At 38.5% G+C, this 20,728-nt stretch overlaps 1 protein-coding gene across 1 annotated transcript in view; it reads left to right on the top strand.

The window, feature by feature from the left end:
• The first annotated feature begins 207 nt into the window (after window positions 1-207).
• Window positions 208-20,728, top strand: part of VPS4B (vacuolar protein sorting 4 homolog B) — a 28,322-nt gene continuing 7,801 nt past the window's right edge. The window contains exons 1-8 of the mRNA XM_046671953.1: window positions 208-367; window positions 8,103-8,214; window positions 9,412-9,568; window positions 12,409-12,476; window positions 15,839-15,958; window positions 18,447-18,603; window positions 18,964-19,112; window positions 19,635-19,716. Coding sequence (XP_046527909.1) covers window positions 341-367; window positions 8,103-8,214; window positions 9,412-9,568; window positions 12,409-12,476; window positions 15,839-15,958; window positions 18,447-18,603; window positions 18,964-19,112; window positions 19,635-19,716 — 872 coding nt within the window. The 5' untranslated portion in view covers window positions 208-340. The remainder of the gene's footprint in view (window positions 368-8,102; window positions 8,215-9,411; window positions 9,569-12,408; window positions 12,477-15,838; window positions 15,959-18,446; window positions 18,604-18,963; window positions 19,113-19,634; window positions 19,717-20,728) is intronic.

Here is a 20,728-nt window from a genome sequence, read left to right on the forward strand (position 1 = left end):
CCATCTCTCCCGGCATCGCGAGGCCCCAGACTGAGGCGAGACCGGGAAGGCTGGGGACTGGCTATCGCGCGTACTGATGACGACAGCGGAAGTGCTGGTGCCAGAGGAGGGACTAGAGCCCGGAGGGGCTGGGTATTGCGGAAGTTTTGCGGAAAAGGGTCGGGTGGCTCTGAGAGTGTAGTGTTGTTTGGGAACAAGTTCCGAAAGGGAGGCCGTCGCTCGGGGTCCCAGAGCCAGTGGCCTGCGCACATTTGGGGCAACACCGGGCGCGACTCGACGTGGCCCCTGTTGGCCTCCTCTGCCCTCCTTCCTCCCCCGGGAACCGCCTCGTATCTCCGCCATGGCATCCACCTCGACCAACCTCCAGGTATCACTGCTCTTCTCCCGCCCCCTGGAGAGTCTGAGCCGAGGGGAGGCGCGGGGCGGGGGACGGGGGGCGGGGAGGAGGGAGGAAGCGGCCGCGCCCCTGGTGCGGGGCGGAGGAGGTGGCGCCCGCGCCCAGCGGCGGGTGGGAGGGTCGGGCGTTTTCCGTCCGCTTCCGGGGTCTCCCGGGCAGGTTGCCTTCGTGAGACTTCACTTTGGTTGAGGAGTTTTTTTCTTCTCAAACCAGCTGAGTTGAACTGAACTGGGCAGAACTCTGAACGAGTGGCACAGATGCTCCAGTAGTGTAAGGGAGAGAGGAAAGAACGTAATGTTTGCAAAGCACTGTCTGGACCACTTGAAAATAGGGTGGTCCTAGTTCTCTCCTAGTTTCTGAAGCTGGTATAGCAAAGCCCGTCTTTTCGAGCTGTCAGGTGAATATAAACGTGGGAACAGTTTTGGAATCTGAGGAATCCGTCAATTCATTGAGCATATGCGTTTATGTGCACTGTCTTATGGCTCCCAAAATGTAGTGTAAGATCAGAAAGTCTTCTTAAACTCGTTTGTGGCTCCACCTCCCCATCCCCACTGCAGTGAACGGAGTGATTTTTTTTTTGGTACATAAATTATGGAACCTTAAGATTTTAGACTTAATCCTTAGACCTCTGTGGGATGGAATTCATTCAGAAGAGAAATTTCCAAAACAGTGTCTCCCATCCCCAAAATGAAACTGGGGCTTCATTGGGGTTCAGAATGTGACAGCCTCGAGGATTCCCAGTCCACTAGGTCAGTTTGGGGTAAAAGAGTAGCGTGAAATACTAAGATACAACAATCTTTGCTTCACTTTTTTTTTTTTTAAAGATTTTATTTTTTCCTTTTTCTCCCCAAAGCCCCCCAGTACATAGTTGTATATTCTTTGTTGTGTGTCCTTCTAGTTGTGGCATGTGGGACGCTGCCTCAGCGTGGTTTAATGAGCAGTGCCATGTCCGCGCCCAGGATTCGAACCAACGAAACACTGGGCCGCCTGCAGCAGAGCGGGCGAACTTAACCACTCGGCCACGGGGCCAGCCCCTGCTTCACTTTTTTTGTAACCCCATTCAGAAAGGGTGTTTTTAGTAAACATACTCGGAAAAAGTATTGGTTATTTGATTAAAAGTATTGTTCCTTTGGATATGAAACGTGACTTCTTTTGAAATGCCCATCTTGTCACCATCCTTCTTGGTTTGTCAACTGACTAGTTTTACTCCACCAGCTTTTCGGTTGTCAAGACTTTGCGCGTGATTTGGGCATTCTACTACTTAAGTTTCATCCATTTACTGATATCTTTTCCTTTGCAAGGTTTGCAGTTTCATTCTATAATCAGTTTGCATCATATTTGAATTGGATCGTTGGATGTTCTTCAGTGAATCAGCTAGAGATTGGCCCATATTAAAGGCATAGTTGCATGTGTTAAACAGGGAGAGATATTGAGTTATAATTCTATTAATGGTTAGTTCACAGGTGCGCTTTCTCATTCAACCTTTTCGACTTTCTAACAGGAAATTTGCATGAAGAATATTCAAATAACAAGTTTGTCACCGAACAAGGCAAAAATCCCTGTAGCTAGATGCTTATAATCTAATGGAGGAATGCAGATAACTAAAAATCAAAATTATAATATATGCAATAAATGCTGTAATAGAGTTAGAGGTTAGCGCATATTTAGCTCTTCAAGGACAAGTGAGAAATGTTCCACAGCAGAGGTGATGTGAGTGTAGATAAAGTGAAAGCTCCTGACACGAATTGTCTGCCTGGTGTTTGATGTGATCTCATTTAATCCTCACAACAGCTTTTCAAGGTAAATATTCCATCTTCACCATATAAGAGGCCGAAGCTCATTAGGGTTATGATTTGCCCAGAGACATGCAGCTGTTTAGCGTTGGAGATAGTTTTGAGTCCAAGTCTGTCTGCTTACAAGTTTGTGCTTTTTTTCACTGCACAATTATACCTCCTTGGACACGAAAGTGGGACACGTTCCAGGCAGAAAAAAACAACATACGCCTCGGTCTAGAAGTGTAATAAACCTTGGAGAGGGTTGGGAGAAATTGCCAATAATGCAGTATGCATAGAGCTCAAAGTTTACTAGGTCCTAAATATTTTTTGAGTGTCCACTATTCCCGCATTTTGCTAAGTCTTGGGGAAACATGAAAGAAATATATGACCCTTGACTTGTAAGGGTTTATATTCTGATATGAAAACAGACATATAAAGTGGCTAATAGGACACTGTGTGACCTTTGGAAGAATGTGCAAGAGGCAGTGGAAATCTAGAGAAAGCATAGGAATAGGCTTCCTGGAGGGTTGGGGAGGGCTTTGCAGCCGGGGGCACCATGACTGCTGAATCTTGGAGAAGCTGGAGTTTTACAGGGAAAGAGTGGCATGGGGTATTCCATGTGGAGAGTGCACTGTATATGAAGGTGTGACAACTGAGTTGTCTCCATTGTCTTGGTAGTTTGTTATGACTGGAACTGGGTGTGAAAGGTGGGGGATGAGCACAGTTAGGCCATATCATGAGGAGTGGTGTGTGCCACACATAGATGATTGGTCCTCATCGTGCTGTAGATGGGGAGTCATAGAAGGTAATATGCTCAGGTTTTTGTTTGAGAATGAAACTCTCATGTGTGTACAGTGGATGTCTTGACTGTTAGTGAGCTTGGAAGCAGGGAGACTAGTTAGGCAGGGTTCTGTATGATGGGAGATGGTGAGGGCCGACATACTTTGGTACCCATTAGAATAAAGAAGAAGGGATTGATCAGACACAGTTGAAGAGGAAGTCTAGTCAGGCTTGTATCTGCATTTAGAAAGTGAGAGAGGAGGAGGAGTCTGGGTTTTCCCCTAGATTCCTAGATTGGATAGCTGAGTGGGTAGGAATGGGTTCTGGAATTATAAGAGATGGGGCGTATTTGGGGCCAGGATGCTCTGGAACTTCTTGAATTTGAAATGCCTGTGGGGACAGTCAAGTGGAAATGTCCAATGAGCAGTTGGATACATATGTGTTAGAACTAGAGAGAGAAGGCTGGGCTGGAAATAAAGATTTGGGATTACTAGCAGACAGATGGTAGCAGAGGTTGTGGGCATCTTGGAGAGTTTATAGAATGAGGAAAAACAAGGACCAAGACAGAAATGCTATGGCATGTCGGCATTTAAGGAGAGAGAAAAGGGAGCCTGAAAAGAATCATTACACAGACGAGAGTAAAGCCAGGATGGAATGGTGCCGTGAAGGCCAGAGGAGGAGGCCGCGTCCAGGTGTCTGTGATTGGGTTAAAGGCTGCAGAGGGGGCGTTAGGTAAGTGTGAGATTTGGCAGTCAGGGAGCAGGAAGCATTGCTGTGGGAGGAGTCAAGAACCTGAGATGAACTTGGGGTTCTCTTTGGGACTTTGCTGTGGGGGTGAGGAGGTAAGGTAGTAGCTAGAGGGGAACCTAGGAACTGGGGAGAGCTGGTGTGTTTTAGTTCATGTTTTGTGGCTATGAGTCTAAGATAGGACTTCCATTACTTTTGTGCTGAGGAAGGCCCCCAGAAAAGGGAAAGGTTGGACTGGGGAGAACAGTAGAGTGGGATATCATGGATGGGGTAAATATCAGAGGAGGAAGGTGGGGATCGGCTCTAGAGCATAGGGGAAAGAATTAGCCTAGACAAATATGGGCTGGGACATCTTTCTTCCTGGGATAGGTGACTTTAGAATTTACCCAGTTTCCCAGAGTTTTCTAGTGTGGACATGTTGTGGTCTCCTAATCTGAAAAGGACAGCACAGCTATTCCCACCCTTTGTACTGCCACATTAATGACTGGATCCTTACTGATCCTGTGTAGTATATTCCTTCAGCCTTGTGCCAGCCACTGTGCTATACTCTGGAATATAAAACAGCGAATACAACAGACATCACTCCTGTCCTCGTGGAGCTTACATTGCAGTCGGAGACTACAAGCCAAAAGAAAACAAAACAAAACCCACGCACAGAGAAACAAGCCTCTGGAAAGATTTTTAAACAGAAGAGGGATGAATTTTAAAATTGAGTACATTTGGGAGTCATCAGCCTAAAGATAATTAGCTTAAATCTTGAAAACAGATCTCGAAGGGAGGGAGTAAACAGAAAGAAGTGAACCCTAGGCCAAATGCTGAGGAACCTTAGTATTTCAGCGTCCTGTACCAGAGGCAGAATGGGGAAGGGGACTGAGCTGTCAGAGAGGTGGGAGGAAAACCAATCAGGAAAGTCCTGCTTGGGAGCTCAGCAGAGGGCAAGGTTCAGCATGGGAGTAATCATTTGTATTGTCGGGACATCTAGAAGAAGACAGAGCGAGCTGGCCTTTGGATCTGGCATCATGGAGAACCTGGATATAAGCAGTTTTATTGATATGATAAGGGACGGAAGCCCAGGTGGGCTGGGCTGAGGGTAAGTGAGGAAAAAGGAACTGGCAAGAGAGTAGGGGCTGCTCTGGTGAGATGTGGGCTCCTAAGGGTAGCAGAGAAATGGAACTAAGCTGAAGAGTGTTTTAGTGTCAAGGAAGGATTTCTGAAGGAGGGCTGTTTGTGTGCCGATGGAAATATCCAGTGGAGAGAAATTGTTGTTAGAGATAACAGAGGTGGAATAAACCAAAAGGAAGAAGATTTTGAGAAAGCAATGGGGGATTTTTTTCATTTGTTCAACAATTTTCTTGAGCACCCATTGTATGGCAGACGTTGTTCAGGCTCTGGGGTTAAAGCAGTGCTCCAGGTGAAGTCCCTGTCCTTGTGTGGAGCTTACTTGTGTATTAAAGGAGCTAGCCAGTAAGTGGGTAGATAGGTAAACATAATGACAAACATGATGGTGGGATAAGAGTGCAGGGGTGAGGGGAGAGCTGAAAGCAGGAGTAGAGAGCAGTTTTTAGAAAAGAACATTAGGGAGGGCCACTCTGAGGTCTTGCCCTTTGAACTATGACTGAAAAGGAGACCATCATGCATCCATCTGGGGAAGAACAGTCTAGACAGAGGGATGAACAGTGCACAGGCTGCCTGAGTGAAGGAGGACTAGAAGGTTTCAGGTGAGACCCAGATGCCACGGCCCAGGTCACCTAAGGCCTTGCAGACCATGACCCAGCATTTGGGTTTTATTGTTTGCAATGGGAAGCCATCAGTGTGCCGTTCACCGATTGCTGTATGGGCTTTAGGGTCTGTCACATGAGTGAGGTCCTGTATATCCCCAGCCACAGTCTTGATACGGAATAGTCCTATGCACAGGGATCCCTCCTGTTGCCCTTCTATAACCACAGTCAGCTCTTTCTCTTCCCTCTGCCATCCCTAACCCCTGACAATACTAATCTGTTCTCCATCTCTGGTTTTGTCACTTTGAGAAGGTTATATAAATGGAATCATACACTGTGTAACCTTTTGGGATTGGTTCTTTTCACTTAGCATAATTCCCTCAAGATTCATCCAAGTTGTGTGTTTCAGTAGTTCTTTCCTTTTTGTTACTAATTCTCCACGGTGTGGATGTACCAGTTTGTTTAACCATGCAGTCACTGAAGGATATCTGGAACATTCATGTACAAGTATTTGTGTGAACATGAGTCTTTATTGCTTTGAGAGAAGTGCCCAACAGTGCATTTGCTGGTTCAGATGGTAGTTGCATGTTTAGGTTTGTAAAAAACAAACAAACCAGTTTCCCAGAGTAGCTGTGCCGTTTTACATCCTACCAGCAATGTGTGATCCCAGTCTCTGTATCCTCACCAGCTTTTGGTATTGGCACCGTTTTATCTTAGCCAGTCTGATGGACCTGTAGTGGCATCTCATTGTGGTTTTACTTTGCATTTCCCTCCTGGCTGATGATGTTGAACATCTTTTCATGTGCATATTTGCCATCTGTATATCCTCTTTGGTAAAATGTCTATTCATGTCTTTAGCCCATTTCCTGCTTGGATTCCTTTTTAGTTTGAGTTTTGAGAGATTTTAATATATTCCAGATACTTTTCCGTTGCTGGATGTGTGGTTTGCAAATATTTCTTCCAGGTTGTAGCTTGAGTTTTCATCCTTCTAATAGGATTTTTTACAAACCAAAAGTTTTTAAGTTTGACGAGGTCCAATTTACATTTTTTCCTTTTATATGTTGTGATTTTGATGTCAAGTCTAAGAACTCTTTCTTTGCCTAGCCCTAGATGCTGGAGATTTTTTAAGTCCATGATCCATTTTGAGTTAATTTTTATACAAACTCTGAGGTTTAGGTTAAGGTTCTCTTTTTTTACCTCCTGCCCTGGCTTATGGATGTCCATTAGCTCCTACAATTTTTTTTAATTGAGGTAAAATTGATGTATACCGTTATGTAAGTTTCAAATGTACATTATAATTCGACATCTGTATACACTGCAAAGTGATCCACACCAGAAGTCTAGTTACCATCCATCACCATACAGTTGACACCCCTTCACCCATTTTGCCCTCCCCGCAATCTCCTTCCCCATTGGTAATCATCAATCTGTTCTCTGTATCTGTGAGTTTATTTTTGTTTTTATTTTGATGTTCATTTGTTTTGTTTTCTTTAGATTCCACATATGAGTGAAATGAGTATTTGTCTTTCTCCATGTGACTTATTGCACTTAGCATAATACCCTCAAGGTCCATTCATATTGTCACAGATTGCAAGATTCCATTCTTTTTTATGGCTGAGTAGTATTCCACTATATACCTATACCACATCTTTATCCATTTGTCCATCAGTGGACACTTATGTTGTTTCCATATCTTAACTATTGTAAATAATGCTGCAATGGATATGGGGGACATTTCTTAAAAAGCCTATCCTACCACGGTTGACTTGCTTTTGCATCTTTGTCAAAAATCACTTGGACGTATTTGTATAGATCTATTTCTGGGAGTTTGTTTTTTTAGGACTACAGACGTAGTCCATGTTCCTTATGGATGTTTTCAGAAGATGTGAAAAAGTAGAAAATGAAAAAATTGTCTTATCAAAAATAAACTCTGTTCAGTTTCCTCCCCATCTTCTTCCTGTGCTTTTTCTTTTTTTTACTGTTGTTTCGAATAGTTGAACTTGTGGTACGTAGAAAAATTGTATCCTGCTTTTAAAAAACTTCCGTTATAAACATTTTCCATGTCATTACAAATGTTTCCTAATAGTATTTTAATGAGCCTGTACTATTCCATTTGGTGACATCTTTTTGGTGTTTAAAATTAAAGGTACCACGGTTGGTTTTTGTAAACACCTTTCTGGTTACTGTCTTTGCTCATAAACCTTTTAGTTCATTACTGGGTTAAAAGATTTGGGTATTTTTCCAATTCTTGATATTTCATTGCCCCATTCCTTCTGAAGGGGGGATTTACATGTTACTATTTACATGTTACTGTTGTTGCATGCTTTAGATATAGCAGCATTGGATTTTTCAGAATTTCTCTAAATGCATCTTAACTTGAATTTTCAGGTATTCACTTATTCCTTACTAGCCCTAAGCTTGACTTTTGTTGAGTGAAAATGATGTGAGAATCTTAGTGATTAGTACTAGATAATGTCATATTCAGATAGCATTTACCCGTAACAGATGTAACTTGTAATTTATAAATAGTTATAATTTATGATAAAATGCTATTGTGACTTAGAAAAAAAGATGGGTTTATTTTAAAGTTGATTTTATTAAAAAAAACTTTCCATATGATTATTTATTTCAAATGTATGCTTGTGCTTTGATTTTGATGGTATGACTTTGCCTCCTTTCAAACAGAAGGCAATAGATCTTGCTAGCAAAGCAGCCCAGGAAGACAAAGCTGGGAACTATGAGGAAGCCCTTCAGCTCTACCAACATGCTGTGCAGTATTTTCTCCACGTAGTTAAATGTAAGGCTATAGTTTGTTTTTATTTAAAAACACTAAAAGAAAAAATTATTCTATTCCATTCATAAAAATTGAAATACAATGCCAGAAAATTGTAAACCGTCAATTTGCAAAAAAAAAAAAAAAACTCCACTGGCTTTCTAGTACTCAGCTAGACAAGTTTTAGGTACTCAGCTAACAAATGTGCACAGATATCATAGTTATTACTTTGTACGCCTAAACATATTAAAATGTCATGTAGTCAATGGAAATAAGTTTTTATTTTATTCATAATGTACCCAGATTATGTAATCTGAACTTCTTTGTTTTCTAAGCACCTGTGTGAAAATAGTCTATTTTAAAAATAGGTCAGGAAACATTTTGTGTGTGTATTTTCCAAATATGTATTGAGTGTTTACCATGCGCCAGACTGTGTTCTAGGCCCTGTGATACAGCAGTGAGGGGAAAATGGGTAAAAATTCCTGCCTTTGTATATCTTAAACCTAATGCTGAACATAGGTGAAATAAAACGTTAAAAAAGATGTCTTTCTGGTAAACTTAAAGTTATTTTTAAATAAAAATTTTAGCAGTTGGATAGTGTAGCATTTTCTTTTGAGCTTCTCCATTTAATTTTGAGATTTTTCTGTCAAATTAAAGTAAAACTGAGAATGAATCATAACATATCAGATGTGTGGGGTAATCCCACGCACTGCGTATATTGCTGAAGTCTGCTTTGAAACAACCCTCCCAGGGGCCCTCATGCAGTAAAATTACTATACTGATGGTATGCATATGGGATTCCTATCGCTTTTTATACTCTGAAATGAAGCTCATGTAGACCTCAATGAAAATAGTTAATATTGCTTTGTTTATTTCTGTCTTGTAATTGATTTTGTATGACAAGCATTTTTCAAGTGTGCAAAACGTAAGGGAAGAGTATGAAAGCCACAGAATATTAAATAATTTCTTCTCATTATTTAGCATTAACTTCAAATATCCTAGTGTCTTGCTGAGATCTGTTTCTGACTCACACCCACCAGTGGCCTCCTACCCTGCTAGAGGAAGAATAGAGAAGAATTGAGAATCATTGGTTCCAGTGAGCTAGAGATGATCTTCCTCCCGCCCCCAAAACACATTTTCCTTGTTTAAAAAATACATGTGAGAGTTTAAACCTGTCTGTGTAATACTAATGAAAAAATCTCTCTCATCTCCCTTCAATAGATGAAGCACAGGGTGATAAAGCCAAGCAGAGTATCAGGGCAAAGTGTACAGAATATCTTGATAGAGCAGAAAAACTAAAGGAGTACCTGAAAAAGAAAGAGAAAAAACCACAGAAGCCAGTGAAAGAGGGACAGCCGAGTCCAGCTGATGAGAAGGGGTATGTATTTCAGAGTGTTAGATTTTATTGTATCTAATTAAAAGATAAAATTTAATTTAATTTGTGAAATAAATTTCTTTTGTTTAAACTGGGTGTTGGCAAGCCATGACTCATAGGCCAAATTTGACCTGCTGCTTCTTTTTGTAAATCAAGTTTTATCGGAGCACAGCCACCTCACCCATTCGTTTACGTCTCATCGGTGGATCGTCTCTGGCTGCTTTTGTGCTACAACAAGAAAGTTGGATAATCGCAACAGAAATTGTATAGCACACAAAACCTAAAATATTTACTGTCTGGTCCTTTACAGAGAAAGTTTGCCAACCCCTGGTTTATCAAGCTTAGGGGATGATATAACTCAACTGACCCTCCATGGCCACTTGGTAGTAGTAGGAAAAAACATTTGTAGGAATGGTACTCAATTCTTTACCCTCTAGCCATTATGTAATATTGAAGTTTAAAAATTGTGGGAGTGATCCATGAACTAAATCTTTGACTAGTACTGTTGACTCTTAGTACTAACCACATTGGACAAAATGAAAAATAATTCCAATAATGTAAATAATTTTGGGGGATATCTTATGTAAAGTTTTTCAGTGTGGCTTTGCATTAGATTTGCTTTTATTTTGTCATTGTAAAGCAACACAGCATAATTTATAAACGTCAAACCCCACTTTTGGAATGTCTTCCTAGATGGGGAATATGTCACTTACAGATGCAAAATTTGTTTATTCATCACCTAATATGTGCATGCCAGTGGGAGCATATTGTACCCAGATCCTATGACCATTCTACTGATTGGTGCCAGAAATGGTTCCAGGTGATGACACACTCTAAGAAAATGAGACTGCGGGATAGAGTTACTGACCTGGTTGGATTTGAGGACAGGAGGTTCTGATTAGCTTTAGATGATGTGATACTCAGATTTCAGGGGACCCAGTGGAACAAGGTGACTTAGCTGACCCCCTGTGGGTCACCAGAAGTAGAGTGCCTTGAAGACAGTGCTTTGGGGGCTTTGTGGCTACTACCATAGGCCATTTTGAAGACTATGAGGAATGTAAGAACTAGAGTTGACTGGCTACTTCAAACTACATGGGAGAGTTTGAAGAAAATTATAAGCTCAAGGTTTTATATTCTTTGTTCAAGACATGGTCAGGGCCCAGGAGTTCCTGTGACACCAAGGCTATTTTATCTTCTGCAGCTACAGCACTGACATAACAAAAATCAGACCCTAGCTGATCTTGTGGATTATTGAATTTCAACATAGGTTCCACTTCACCAGGTTTCCTATGTGAAAATTGGGACATTTATTGGAAGACTGGGACTCTAAAGTTGAAATGAAACTATTGGGAAGAATTCAGTTGACCTCTAGTGCCTGAATCCCCAGCTCTCCCCGAGACTCCCTTCCCAGCAGAAACGTCCTCTCCTCCCTGTGCGTTGAGGCTCTTCCAGTCTTGCTTGAAGACCCTGTAGTGTTCCCTCCTGAGATGGCTACCTAGCAGCGGGGGTGCCAGTTCTCTTGTATTGAATAGCAGGACCCACCTGGGCTACTTTAAGCAAAAAGGGATTTATTGTAAGGTATTACCTTACAGACTTTGGTAGCTGGAGAATCAAGCTTGGATTCCGTATTGCTAGGAGAAACGCCCAACTCCACCAGGATTGTTCTGGTAGGGATCCCACTGCTGCCGACTTCCCTCCCAGTAGGACCTCTGTCACAGCTCCCTTGGCAAAGCCACTGCTTTCGTCAGCAGGTGTGATCTTGCGTGCAGCCCCCACCTCAGTCGTTGCTTCCACCTTCTTGGAGGAACTTTGGTTTCAGCTGGAGCCCTAGCTTCAAGGGAGACTCAGAAGGGCAGTTTTTATAAGTACAACCTTTGCTGTGCAAGAAAGCATGGTAGAAGGAGGTCAGAGTGGATGTCAATGAATGAGTTTGCAGTCTCTACCTCACCCATAGCCCCACCATCCCATGAAAATCAAGGCAATCCCATTTGGGGATAAAATCTGTCCAGCTTTTTATCTCCCTCTATGTCTTACATGTAAAAAATGATGTAATGCTGTATTTTTTCTTGGTCATTTTTTCATTCAACCTTGTATCATGAACATCTTCTAATAAAATATTTCTACAACATTGTTTTGAGAGATTTCAGTGTATTCTATTGTATGCCAGTCCCTATAATTGAACATACGTTATTTCTGATTTTTTTCCCTGTTGTGAACAGTATGGGCATGATTATCCTTATAGTCAAGTCCTTGAACTCATTTTAAATTATTTCCTCAGAATAAATTCCTAGATATGAAATGTCTGGGTTGATCTTCTTGTTCCTTGGGCTCAGTTCATTTTCATCAGAAGCTTCATCCATCCTTTGGAACCCCCAGACTAAGGGTTAGAGACCTTTGTACCTTAAATAATTAATACTCTGGGTTTTTCCTCCTAGTTATGGCTTCTTGTTCTAATATATAGTTTGCCTGGTCCTGTTGTTTTTATTGTTGGTGTTTACAACTGTCCTGTAATTCATCTTAACTCTTTTGTGGAGTGAGGTGTGGAGCATGCATTTATGAATTCCTACATACATGGGTATGTCATAGGAATTTGGAGCTAGTTCCTGACTTCATTCTGGTCTTTTTGTCCCTTTCCTGTTCATGATTCCGTTTTGATGGATAATATGCCTGGTTACTAGTTTATTTAATATATTCTTAAAAATAATAAAATATGCATAACTTTTATGTGAATGTCTTGTTTTGACACTTAAATTACAGATATTTTAGGTTAATCTTTCCTTCATTTTTGCCTTATTTTGATAGCAATGAGTGATCATTTGAATATATTAAATTTTTTTTATTAGGAATGACAGTGATGGGGAAGGAGAATCTGATGATCCTGAAAAAAAGAAACTACAGAATCAACTTCAAGGTTGCTTTAGATTTCATTTTTAAATTTACTATCTTATTAAAAAAACTCATAGCGAATTGTCTATTTGAATTGTTTTTCCCCCCCGTATTTAAATGAGGTTCAAGAACTGGCTTTGGTTCCCAGTGGTCTCATGCTGGCTATGTTGAGACCATTTTCATAGGATTTGCTCTCTAGGTTATCTAAAGGGTTGGCTTTTTTCATGCAGTAAAAATATCATTTTGGTTTATATCTGCCTTAAAAAATCTGTCAGTCAACTTAATCTTTTTCATTTTGTCTTATTTGCCCCCTTTTAGAGAAGGTAGCATTTATACTATTAACACACTATGAAATCTGATGGTATGAAAATTTTCTAACTGTCAGGAACAGAATGAATTAAGACTCACACTTGGCTTTTATTGCTGCTGTGGTAGCTTATTCATTGATGGTTTATTTCGTGTTTCCTACCTGCTCTTCCTCATCGTTTTTATCCTATTTCAGTGTTCCCAATTACATTTATCTCTTTCTCCTTTCTGTTTTTAACTTTCACATCTATAAAAGCCCTTTCATTCTCTGCTATAGTGTAGTGGCATGATGGAGGGGGCATAGATTTTGGCTCTGTTCAGATCCAGATTTCATTCTAGGATCGGCTACTTAAAAGCTGTCTCATCTTGAGCAGGTTCCTTAACCTCTCAGAGTCTGAGACCCCAGCTCTAAAATGGAAATTAATACTATCTTCCTTTCGGGGCTATAAAAAATGAATCACAATGTAAAAATGCCTAATATTATATCTGACAAATTCTAGGGACTCAATAAATGGTAGCTCTGAGTATCTAAAAAGCCATCTATTTAATTGCTGGTTTCTTTAGTTACTGGGTTTGATTGTTCTTTAGGATGTTAGCTAATGATTTTTCAAGTGAATTTTATGCTCAGTCATTGGTAGTGTGTATTTTGTTAATCTGAACCTTGCCGAATAGAATACATAACTGGGAAGGGTTTCTGTTATGTAGGCTCAGCCTTGGGTAGTGAAGGGTGGATATACCTAGCTTGGCGAGACCTTTAACCTTCCTATACTAGTCTCTTCGTTTTGGTAATATTTCTCTCTTACCAACCCCACTGGCATGTACAGGAGAATCCTATAAGGATAGTGTCTTGAAAACACTACAGTTAATGAGAATATTTTTACGTTTCTTCAATGGTGGATGTAGTCCAAGGGCAGAAACTGAGTTTCCACGGCTGCACCACCACTGCCTGGGGTAGTGTGCGCATACACTTTGTACTCAGTAAGTGTTCATGGGCAACCCAGTGGTCCGTGCCAGCTCGCCTTATTTCAGTGGTAAGGCAAAAAGCTGTTTTCTGTCTGTTCTTTTGCTTTTGTTCCCCTTCTCTCTGGCCCTGTCTGCCAAAGAAAAATCGGATTGTATTTTTTGATTTTGAAAAGATTTTTAGTAAGAATATTTTTCTTTAAAAATCAGTAATGATAAGGACCAGAAATATATAAAAATAGAAATGCTTGAGACATTTAAATGAGGAAATTTATTTGGAATTTCAGGATGAAGTACACTATGAAAGGAGTCCTAGCCTTTCATATTCTGAAAGTCCCTTTTTTCCATCCTTTAATTTAATGGTTTGCTGATGGATTTCATTGTATATTATCCTTTTTTGAATCTTTACTCTTTTTTCCTGAAACAGTATTTTAAATTTTTTACTTCCGTTTTAAGTTATGACATTAAATGTAATATTTGATTGTTAAAATTAAAAAGTTTATGATTTTTCTGTTAGCTAAATTTGATATTCAGTGGCTTTTTTTTGAGGTTAGATAACATATTCGTGTAATAGCGTAGTCAAAGACTTGACAAATTTATGTAATTGGAAACAATCAAATTGTTTGGCTTTTATTCTCCAATAATCTCTCCCCCCCTTTGTAATTTTACAAACCATTAAGCAATATCTAGTAATTAGTACTACTTTTCTTAAATAATCTTTCATTACAAAACATTCCAAAGTCACCTTTAAACTCTTAAGGAGAAAAGTATTAGTTCACTGTGAAGATAAATTATGACATATTTAGAAAATTTATAGCAAAAATGTTTACTCATCAGATGACACTTGTATATGAAGTAAATTTACTTTTGTTTAACTGAAACAAAATCCTATCAGATGATGCAAGTGTTTTCTTGTGTAGGGTTGTTAATCTGAATGGAATGTAGACAAGAAAGCGAATTGGCTTTTTTCTTAATTTATACTTAGTCTGACCTTTCAGATGAAAAAAGGTGTTTATGGTTTCATTTAATTTTCACCTATAGCTAAAGATTTTCATAATTTAAAGAAGGGAAGTAAGTTGCAGAGCATAATTACTCTTAGAATAAATAGATGATCTTTCCTCACGAGAAGAAATACCCATAAAACTAATTTCATGGGTAATCAGTAGATTGTGTAAGTGGTGATATCTCGTTATACTTAAAACAATTACACATCACCTTAGAACAGGCTGCTTAGTAGTTTGTAGTTGAGGACTTTTCTGTATACTGGAAAATTGGAAAAGCTTTTGATAAAAGATAACTAGAAAGTTTTGCCAATAAGCTATAGTAAAAGAAGTATTTTGTAGACTCTTAACTGCAATAATTGCAGTGGCTTTTGAATGTATTTGTTCAAAAATGAAATCATTTAAGTAGCTTTGTTAATGTACAAAAGTTGCAAATAGGTCTGTTTAGAAGCCAAACAGGAAATTTGGCAAATCTCAGAAAAGTGTTGCAAATCTACAAAAGGATGTTTTCTCTCTCTTCTCCATCATCCCCTTGTCTTCTCTTCCTTCCTCCACCCTCCCTTATCCCTTCTCTTCATCTATCCATCTGTCTGTCTGTCTGTCTGTCTTCAGTTAAAGTTGTTAAGTATATGTTCTTCCTGTGGTTGAGGAGAGCATTAGATCACTGTGTCTTTTGGCTAAAAGAAGTAGTAGTACGTCGGTTTCATTGAACAAGTCCTTTGGATACTCCAGAATCAGTGTATTCAAACATTACGACTCATTTATGTAATGTTTGGTGCTTTTCCAAGCACTCTGATGTTCATTATGTCACTCGATCCTCACCCTAACCTGTCTGAGTAGTTTGGGCAGATGGTGTTATTTTCATTTCACAGTGAGGACGTGGAAATACAAAAGTTAAGTGATTTACCCTAGGTTGTGTAGCCTCCCACCCCAGCTTCCTGACTCCTCCTGACTACTCTCTAACAATTCCTTCCTCTTCACACTGTTTCAAAAAGGTTTTTAATGTATAACTTTTCCAGACAATTTTATCATGCATTTCTTTAACGTCACTGTTTCATGTTGTCTTCTAAATTTGATGGAATAGTCCTCCTTAATTTAGAGATGACATAATTTTTTGTAGGTGCCATTGTTATAGAGCGACCAAATGTGAAATGGAACGATGTTGCTGGTCTTGAAGGAGCCAAAGAAGCTCTTAAAGAGGCTGTGATATTGCCTATTAAATTTCCTCATCTTTTTACAGGTGAGACGACTTTTAAATAATTTTTTGGTGATTTTTTTTAAAAATGCATTGATGACTGAGTCAAAGCAATATGAATTCGGGTCACCATATCCTGAGTTATAACCTTAAATTCTGTTAAAAGTTGGTGATATGCCTTTACACGAAAATATTTATTCCATATACATCGTACATATTTGTAGTATGTATATTGAAGTATAACCTCAACGTCAGCCAGTGGGGCATAGAGTAAATCATCGACATGCACTGGGCTGCTGTCACTCATTAAAATATGGTTTACCTCTACATTATATTTGACATGGAAGAATGTCCACATATGTTGTAAAGATCAAAAAGCAAGGTATAAAATATGTGTGGTATGATTCCATGTTAAATAAATGTGTGTGCTGAGGAGTAAGTGTAGACAGATTGACATTACAATGTTAATGTATGCCTAGGAGATCAGATTATGAGTGATTTTTGCTTTTGACTTTCATCTCAATTTTTTGCAAAGGACGTGTACTAGTTTTATAAGAGGATTTCCATTTCTTAAAAAGAGGAGTAAGAATTATTTAACAGATGAGTCTCAGATAAAGTACATATCCCCGAGGAGTGGAAGGACAGCTCATTATGACTGTAAGGAGAATATTGCTAACCCACCATCTGGGTGTAGTTGAAGTTACGGCTCCAGCAGTAAGTCATTTGTCTGGGCCGAACCATTGTTTCACATTGTCCTTTGTGTTACTGAGAGCCAGTGTTTGTGATATGGCTATAGCCCCAATCTGACAGTGAGACAAAGGTTTTTCCTTTTAAAAACAAGCTAGTTTATGTAGAGAGCAAATCTGTGATGTTGGCCTCAAACTGAACAGGTCCAGACAGTGATATCATATACAGCAGTGATGAAGAGCAAAGAACCCATGGGCCACCCATTGTCCACTTAGCTTGAGGTATGACTTACAGCCTAACTTCAGGAACATGAAACTAATAGTATTAAAGTTGACGTCATAATCCTGTAAAAGTCCAAATATAGTTGAACTCATTTTGTGTTATATTACTTATACCAGTGTTTCCCAAACATGAGTCATGTATGTATCATCTTCATGAATGTTTCCATGTATGTGTACCATTATTTTTTAAGTATTTACCTTTAAATCACTCACTTTTAGAGTTAACTTTTTATTGAAGTGTAGCATAAATACAGAGAGACATGCAGGAACCAGTAAGTGTTCAGCTTCATAAATTATCACAAAGTATATAAACCTATGTAATCAACCAGATCAAAACATACTGTGAGTAACACAGAAATCTCTGTCTGCCTCTTTCCTACCCAGAGGTAATCACTCTCTTGACTTTTAACACCATAGATTGTTTTACCCATATTTGAACTTTTAAATCATCTCACCTATTTTTACTTAGTAATTTTATTTTAAAAGACTGCTTTGTATCTACTATAAATGGAAAAATTAGTATTTCTTTAATACATATTTAAAAAATTGTTTAAATAAAAAGTATTTGTGTATCACCTAAAAGCACTTCAGCCACCAGTGGCATATATACCACATTTAAAGGAACACTGACGTAAAATTGCAGACGTTTAAAGTAGGAAAATAGAATTCAAGTAAAAGTTGAGGCTTTCATAACAGTAAATATAACAACATTTAGTTTTGTTATTGGTCGTTTGCATATCATTCTTTGCAGACACCATGTGCCAATCCACAGTTTGCACCTAGCAATTTTTAAAGTGTATATTTGATATTTTATTTCTAGGTAAAACCCAGCCTAGTTCATTTTAGGCAGCATTATAATTTCCCATTAGCTAAATCAAGACACAAAGAGTTGATTTCTTCACTTGTTATATGTTGGCGAAATTAGGATTTCAGGTAGAATCCCCTTCTCATTACCTAGCCATTTGAATGAGAACATGCTACCCATAATAATAACCTGTGAACCTGTGCTTCCTTGTGGAATCAAGAATTGAATTGAACTCCATGAGAGGTCAGCCAAACTGTTAGTTTCACTCCTCCAAAATTCGTAAATATTTAAAAGAAAATATTTCCAGCTGTCTTTCCCCTGTGGATGTAGTTTCTCCTCCAAGATTCTGATACTGAGCAGTGCACACAGTAGATGATCAGGAAGTGCCTTTTAATTGAACTCTCTTTCGTCCACTAGAGTGTAAGCCCGCAGAGCACAGATCTCTTTGTATTCATGGTTCTCTGTCTACACATTGTGGTTTCGATACATATTGGTTGAATGAATGAGTGAGCAAGCAAATGAACTTCCTGTTAGAAGGATTATATCTGTGTAAACAGTTATGACAAAGTGGTCTCTAGAAAAAGCAAATAAAATACATTTAAGATATACTTAACTATAGACTTATTTTTAAAAATGTTTTATTCTACTGATAGCTTTAGAGTGAAAACCTCTTCACAGTATTCTCCAGTATGAATGATATCTCTGGGAACTGAAATTAAGAGTCTTGAACTTCTGTGTTATTTTTCTAATGCAAATTTAGGCAAGAGGACGCCTTGGAGGGGAATCCTGTTATTTGGGCCACCTGGAACAGGAAAGTCCTATTTAGCCAAAGCTGTAGCAACGGAAGCAAACAACTCAACCTTTTTTTCAATATCTTCCTCTGACCTTGTTTCTAAGTGGCTAGGCGAAAGCGAAAAGTAAGTCGTAAGTTGGTTTTGTTAGTTTTTCTTTTTGCCTGGTAGTCACTGTATCAGTCTATAAAGTAATGGGTTACTTAGCGTCATTAATAGACATTCAGAGAAGTGACAAAGTGTAGGTATTCATTTCTCTGTCAAGTCAGTCCCTAATTTGGGATTTATTTTGTAGGGAATATAGCATATATTTACAGTTTAGGGAATCATAAAGTGAATGATCCAGTTGTAGCATTCTTATTTTCTGCATCAAAACATGATTAGGCTTTTTAATCTAAGTTCCTATAATATTGGCATATTGTTTTAGTCTTTGTCATGTGTCATTTACTATTTTTTTAGAAACTGAAAGCTTTTATTTATTTTTAGGCTAGTTAAGAATTTATTCCAACTTGCCAGAGAGAATAAACCTTCCATTATCTTCATTGATGAAATTGATTCTCTGTGTGGTTCAAGAAGTGAAAATGAAAGTGAAGCTGCACGTAGAATTAAGACAGAGTTCCTAGTTCAAATGCAAGGTAGTATTACTGATTTTTAAAATAATTTCTGTTTATTGTATAACCATTATTATAACAATAATGGAAAAAAATTCAAGCAGAATTTCTCCATTCCAGCAGACCAAGTATTTCATTATGCCATGTTTCATTCTGAGTGCCTTCCATATGCATATGTAACTTTTCACTAGCTGTAACCTTCTTGTAGGACTCACTGGTATAAATAGTAAAGAGATTAATATATTTTACTTATACCAGGAGCAGTATCAGTAAAAGGAATATGTAGGCTTCAAATGAAATCTTTCAAGAGATATTTTGAAAAGAATATTAACAGTATTTGTCCACCGTCTAGGAGATTTGACTCTTAGGAATACTTACATTATGTTTAATAGTATGATATTTGATTAAATCCAGTTTTTTTCAGAGAGAAACTCAGGATGAGGCACTTTAATGTTAAAGCATCACATTTCTTAATAGAACCTACAGACGAGGTTTAAAGAACACTAAAATGACAAATTATTTAAAATACTACCCATTTTGATGCAGGCGTTGGTGTGGACAATGATGGAATTTTGGTTCTGGGAGCTACAAATATACCCTGGGTTCTGGATTCTGCCATTAGAAGAAGGTATGATGATATAGTAAATATCTTATTTCTAACTACAGATGTAATAAGAGTAATAATTCCCTTTTTGTCCAGTGAGGAGGCATTCTAATAACTTTTTTAATGTGTCCTGACCGTATTGCCCCCTTGCCTTGGGGGGGCATTTGTTTCTTTGTTTGCCTGCTGTGTTGAAGATAGGAGATTTCCACATACTGGAGTCTTGGAAAATGTATTACTTAATGCTTACCTTTAGTTGTATGTACGCTTAGTGGGCAATGATGCTTCAGAAATTTACAAATATAGTTTGATATTCCAATGAACAATCTTCATATAAAATTTGAGCAAAATGGCAATTGTATAAGTTAAAGTATGATAACCCAGATATATTTTCAGTTAAAAAATTTGTGTCTGTAATTTTTAAATTGAATATGAAACTTGAGCTACAGGAAGGATGTAGAGACTTAACACTGCACTTTGGTTTCTGTCACTGGTGTCCCGTTCCCTTGATGGTTTGCCCGGATGCTGGACTACCATCCAGTACCAAGAAAGGAAGTGTGCTGGTTATATTTGGAAAAACGGCCTAATTCTGAACCCATCGTTAGAGATAACGGAAACTTTTTAAGTGCTTTAAAATTTTTAACACAGAGATTTACCTGGAGGAAAAAAGGTCTTGATAGACCACTTAATTGTCCCTCATTGCTTCCTTCCTAACTCCAAATACTGAAATTCTCAAAAGGCAAGCAAAATTATTATTAATAAAACCGCATTTATTTACGATATAGTAGATCTGTTCTGAATGTACTCATTATAATAAAGTGGACATTTTGGTAATAAATGTTCATTCTATAATATTTTGAGTAATTTTATTATTTTGAATTTAAAGAATTATGTTGTCATCTCCTATTTCATATTGTTAATCATGTAAATCCCTTGATCAGGAGTTCAGAGTATAATTCCGTGGGAAACAGTAATCCTGTAAGACAGGTCGTGTCATGAATTCAGCACATAAACACTATGTTCAAAATAACCAAAAAAG

This window comes from Equus quagga, chromosome 9, assembly GCF_021613505.1.
Source record: "Equus quagga isolate Etosha38 chromosome 9, UCLA_HA_Equagga_1.0, whole genome shotgun sequence".
NCBI lineage: Eukaryota > Metazoa > Chordata > Mammalia > Perissodactyla > Equidae > Equus > Equus quagga.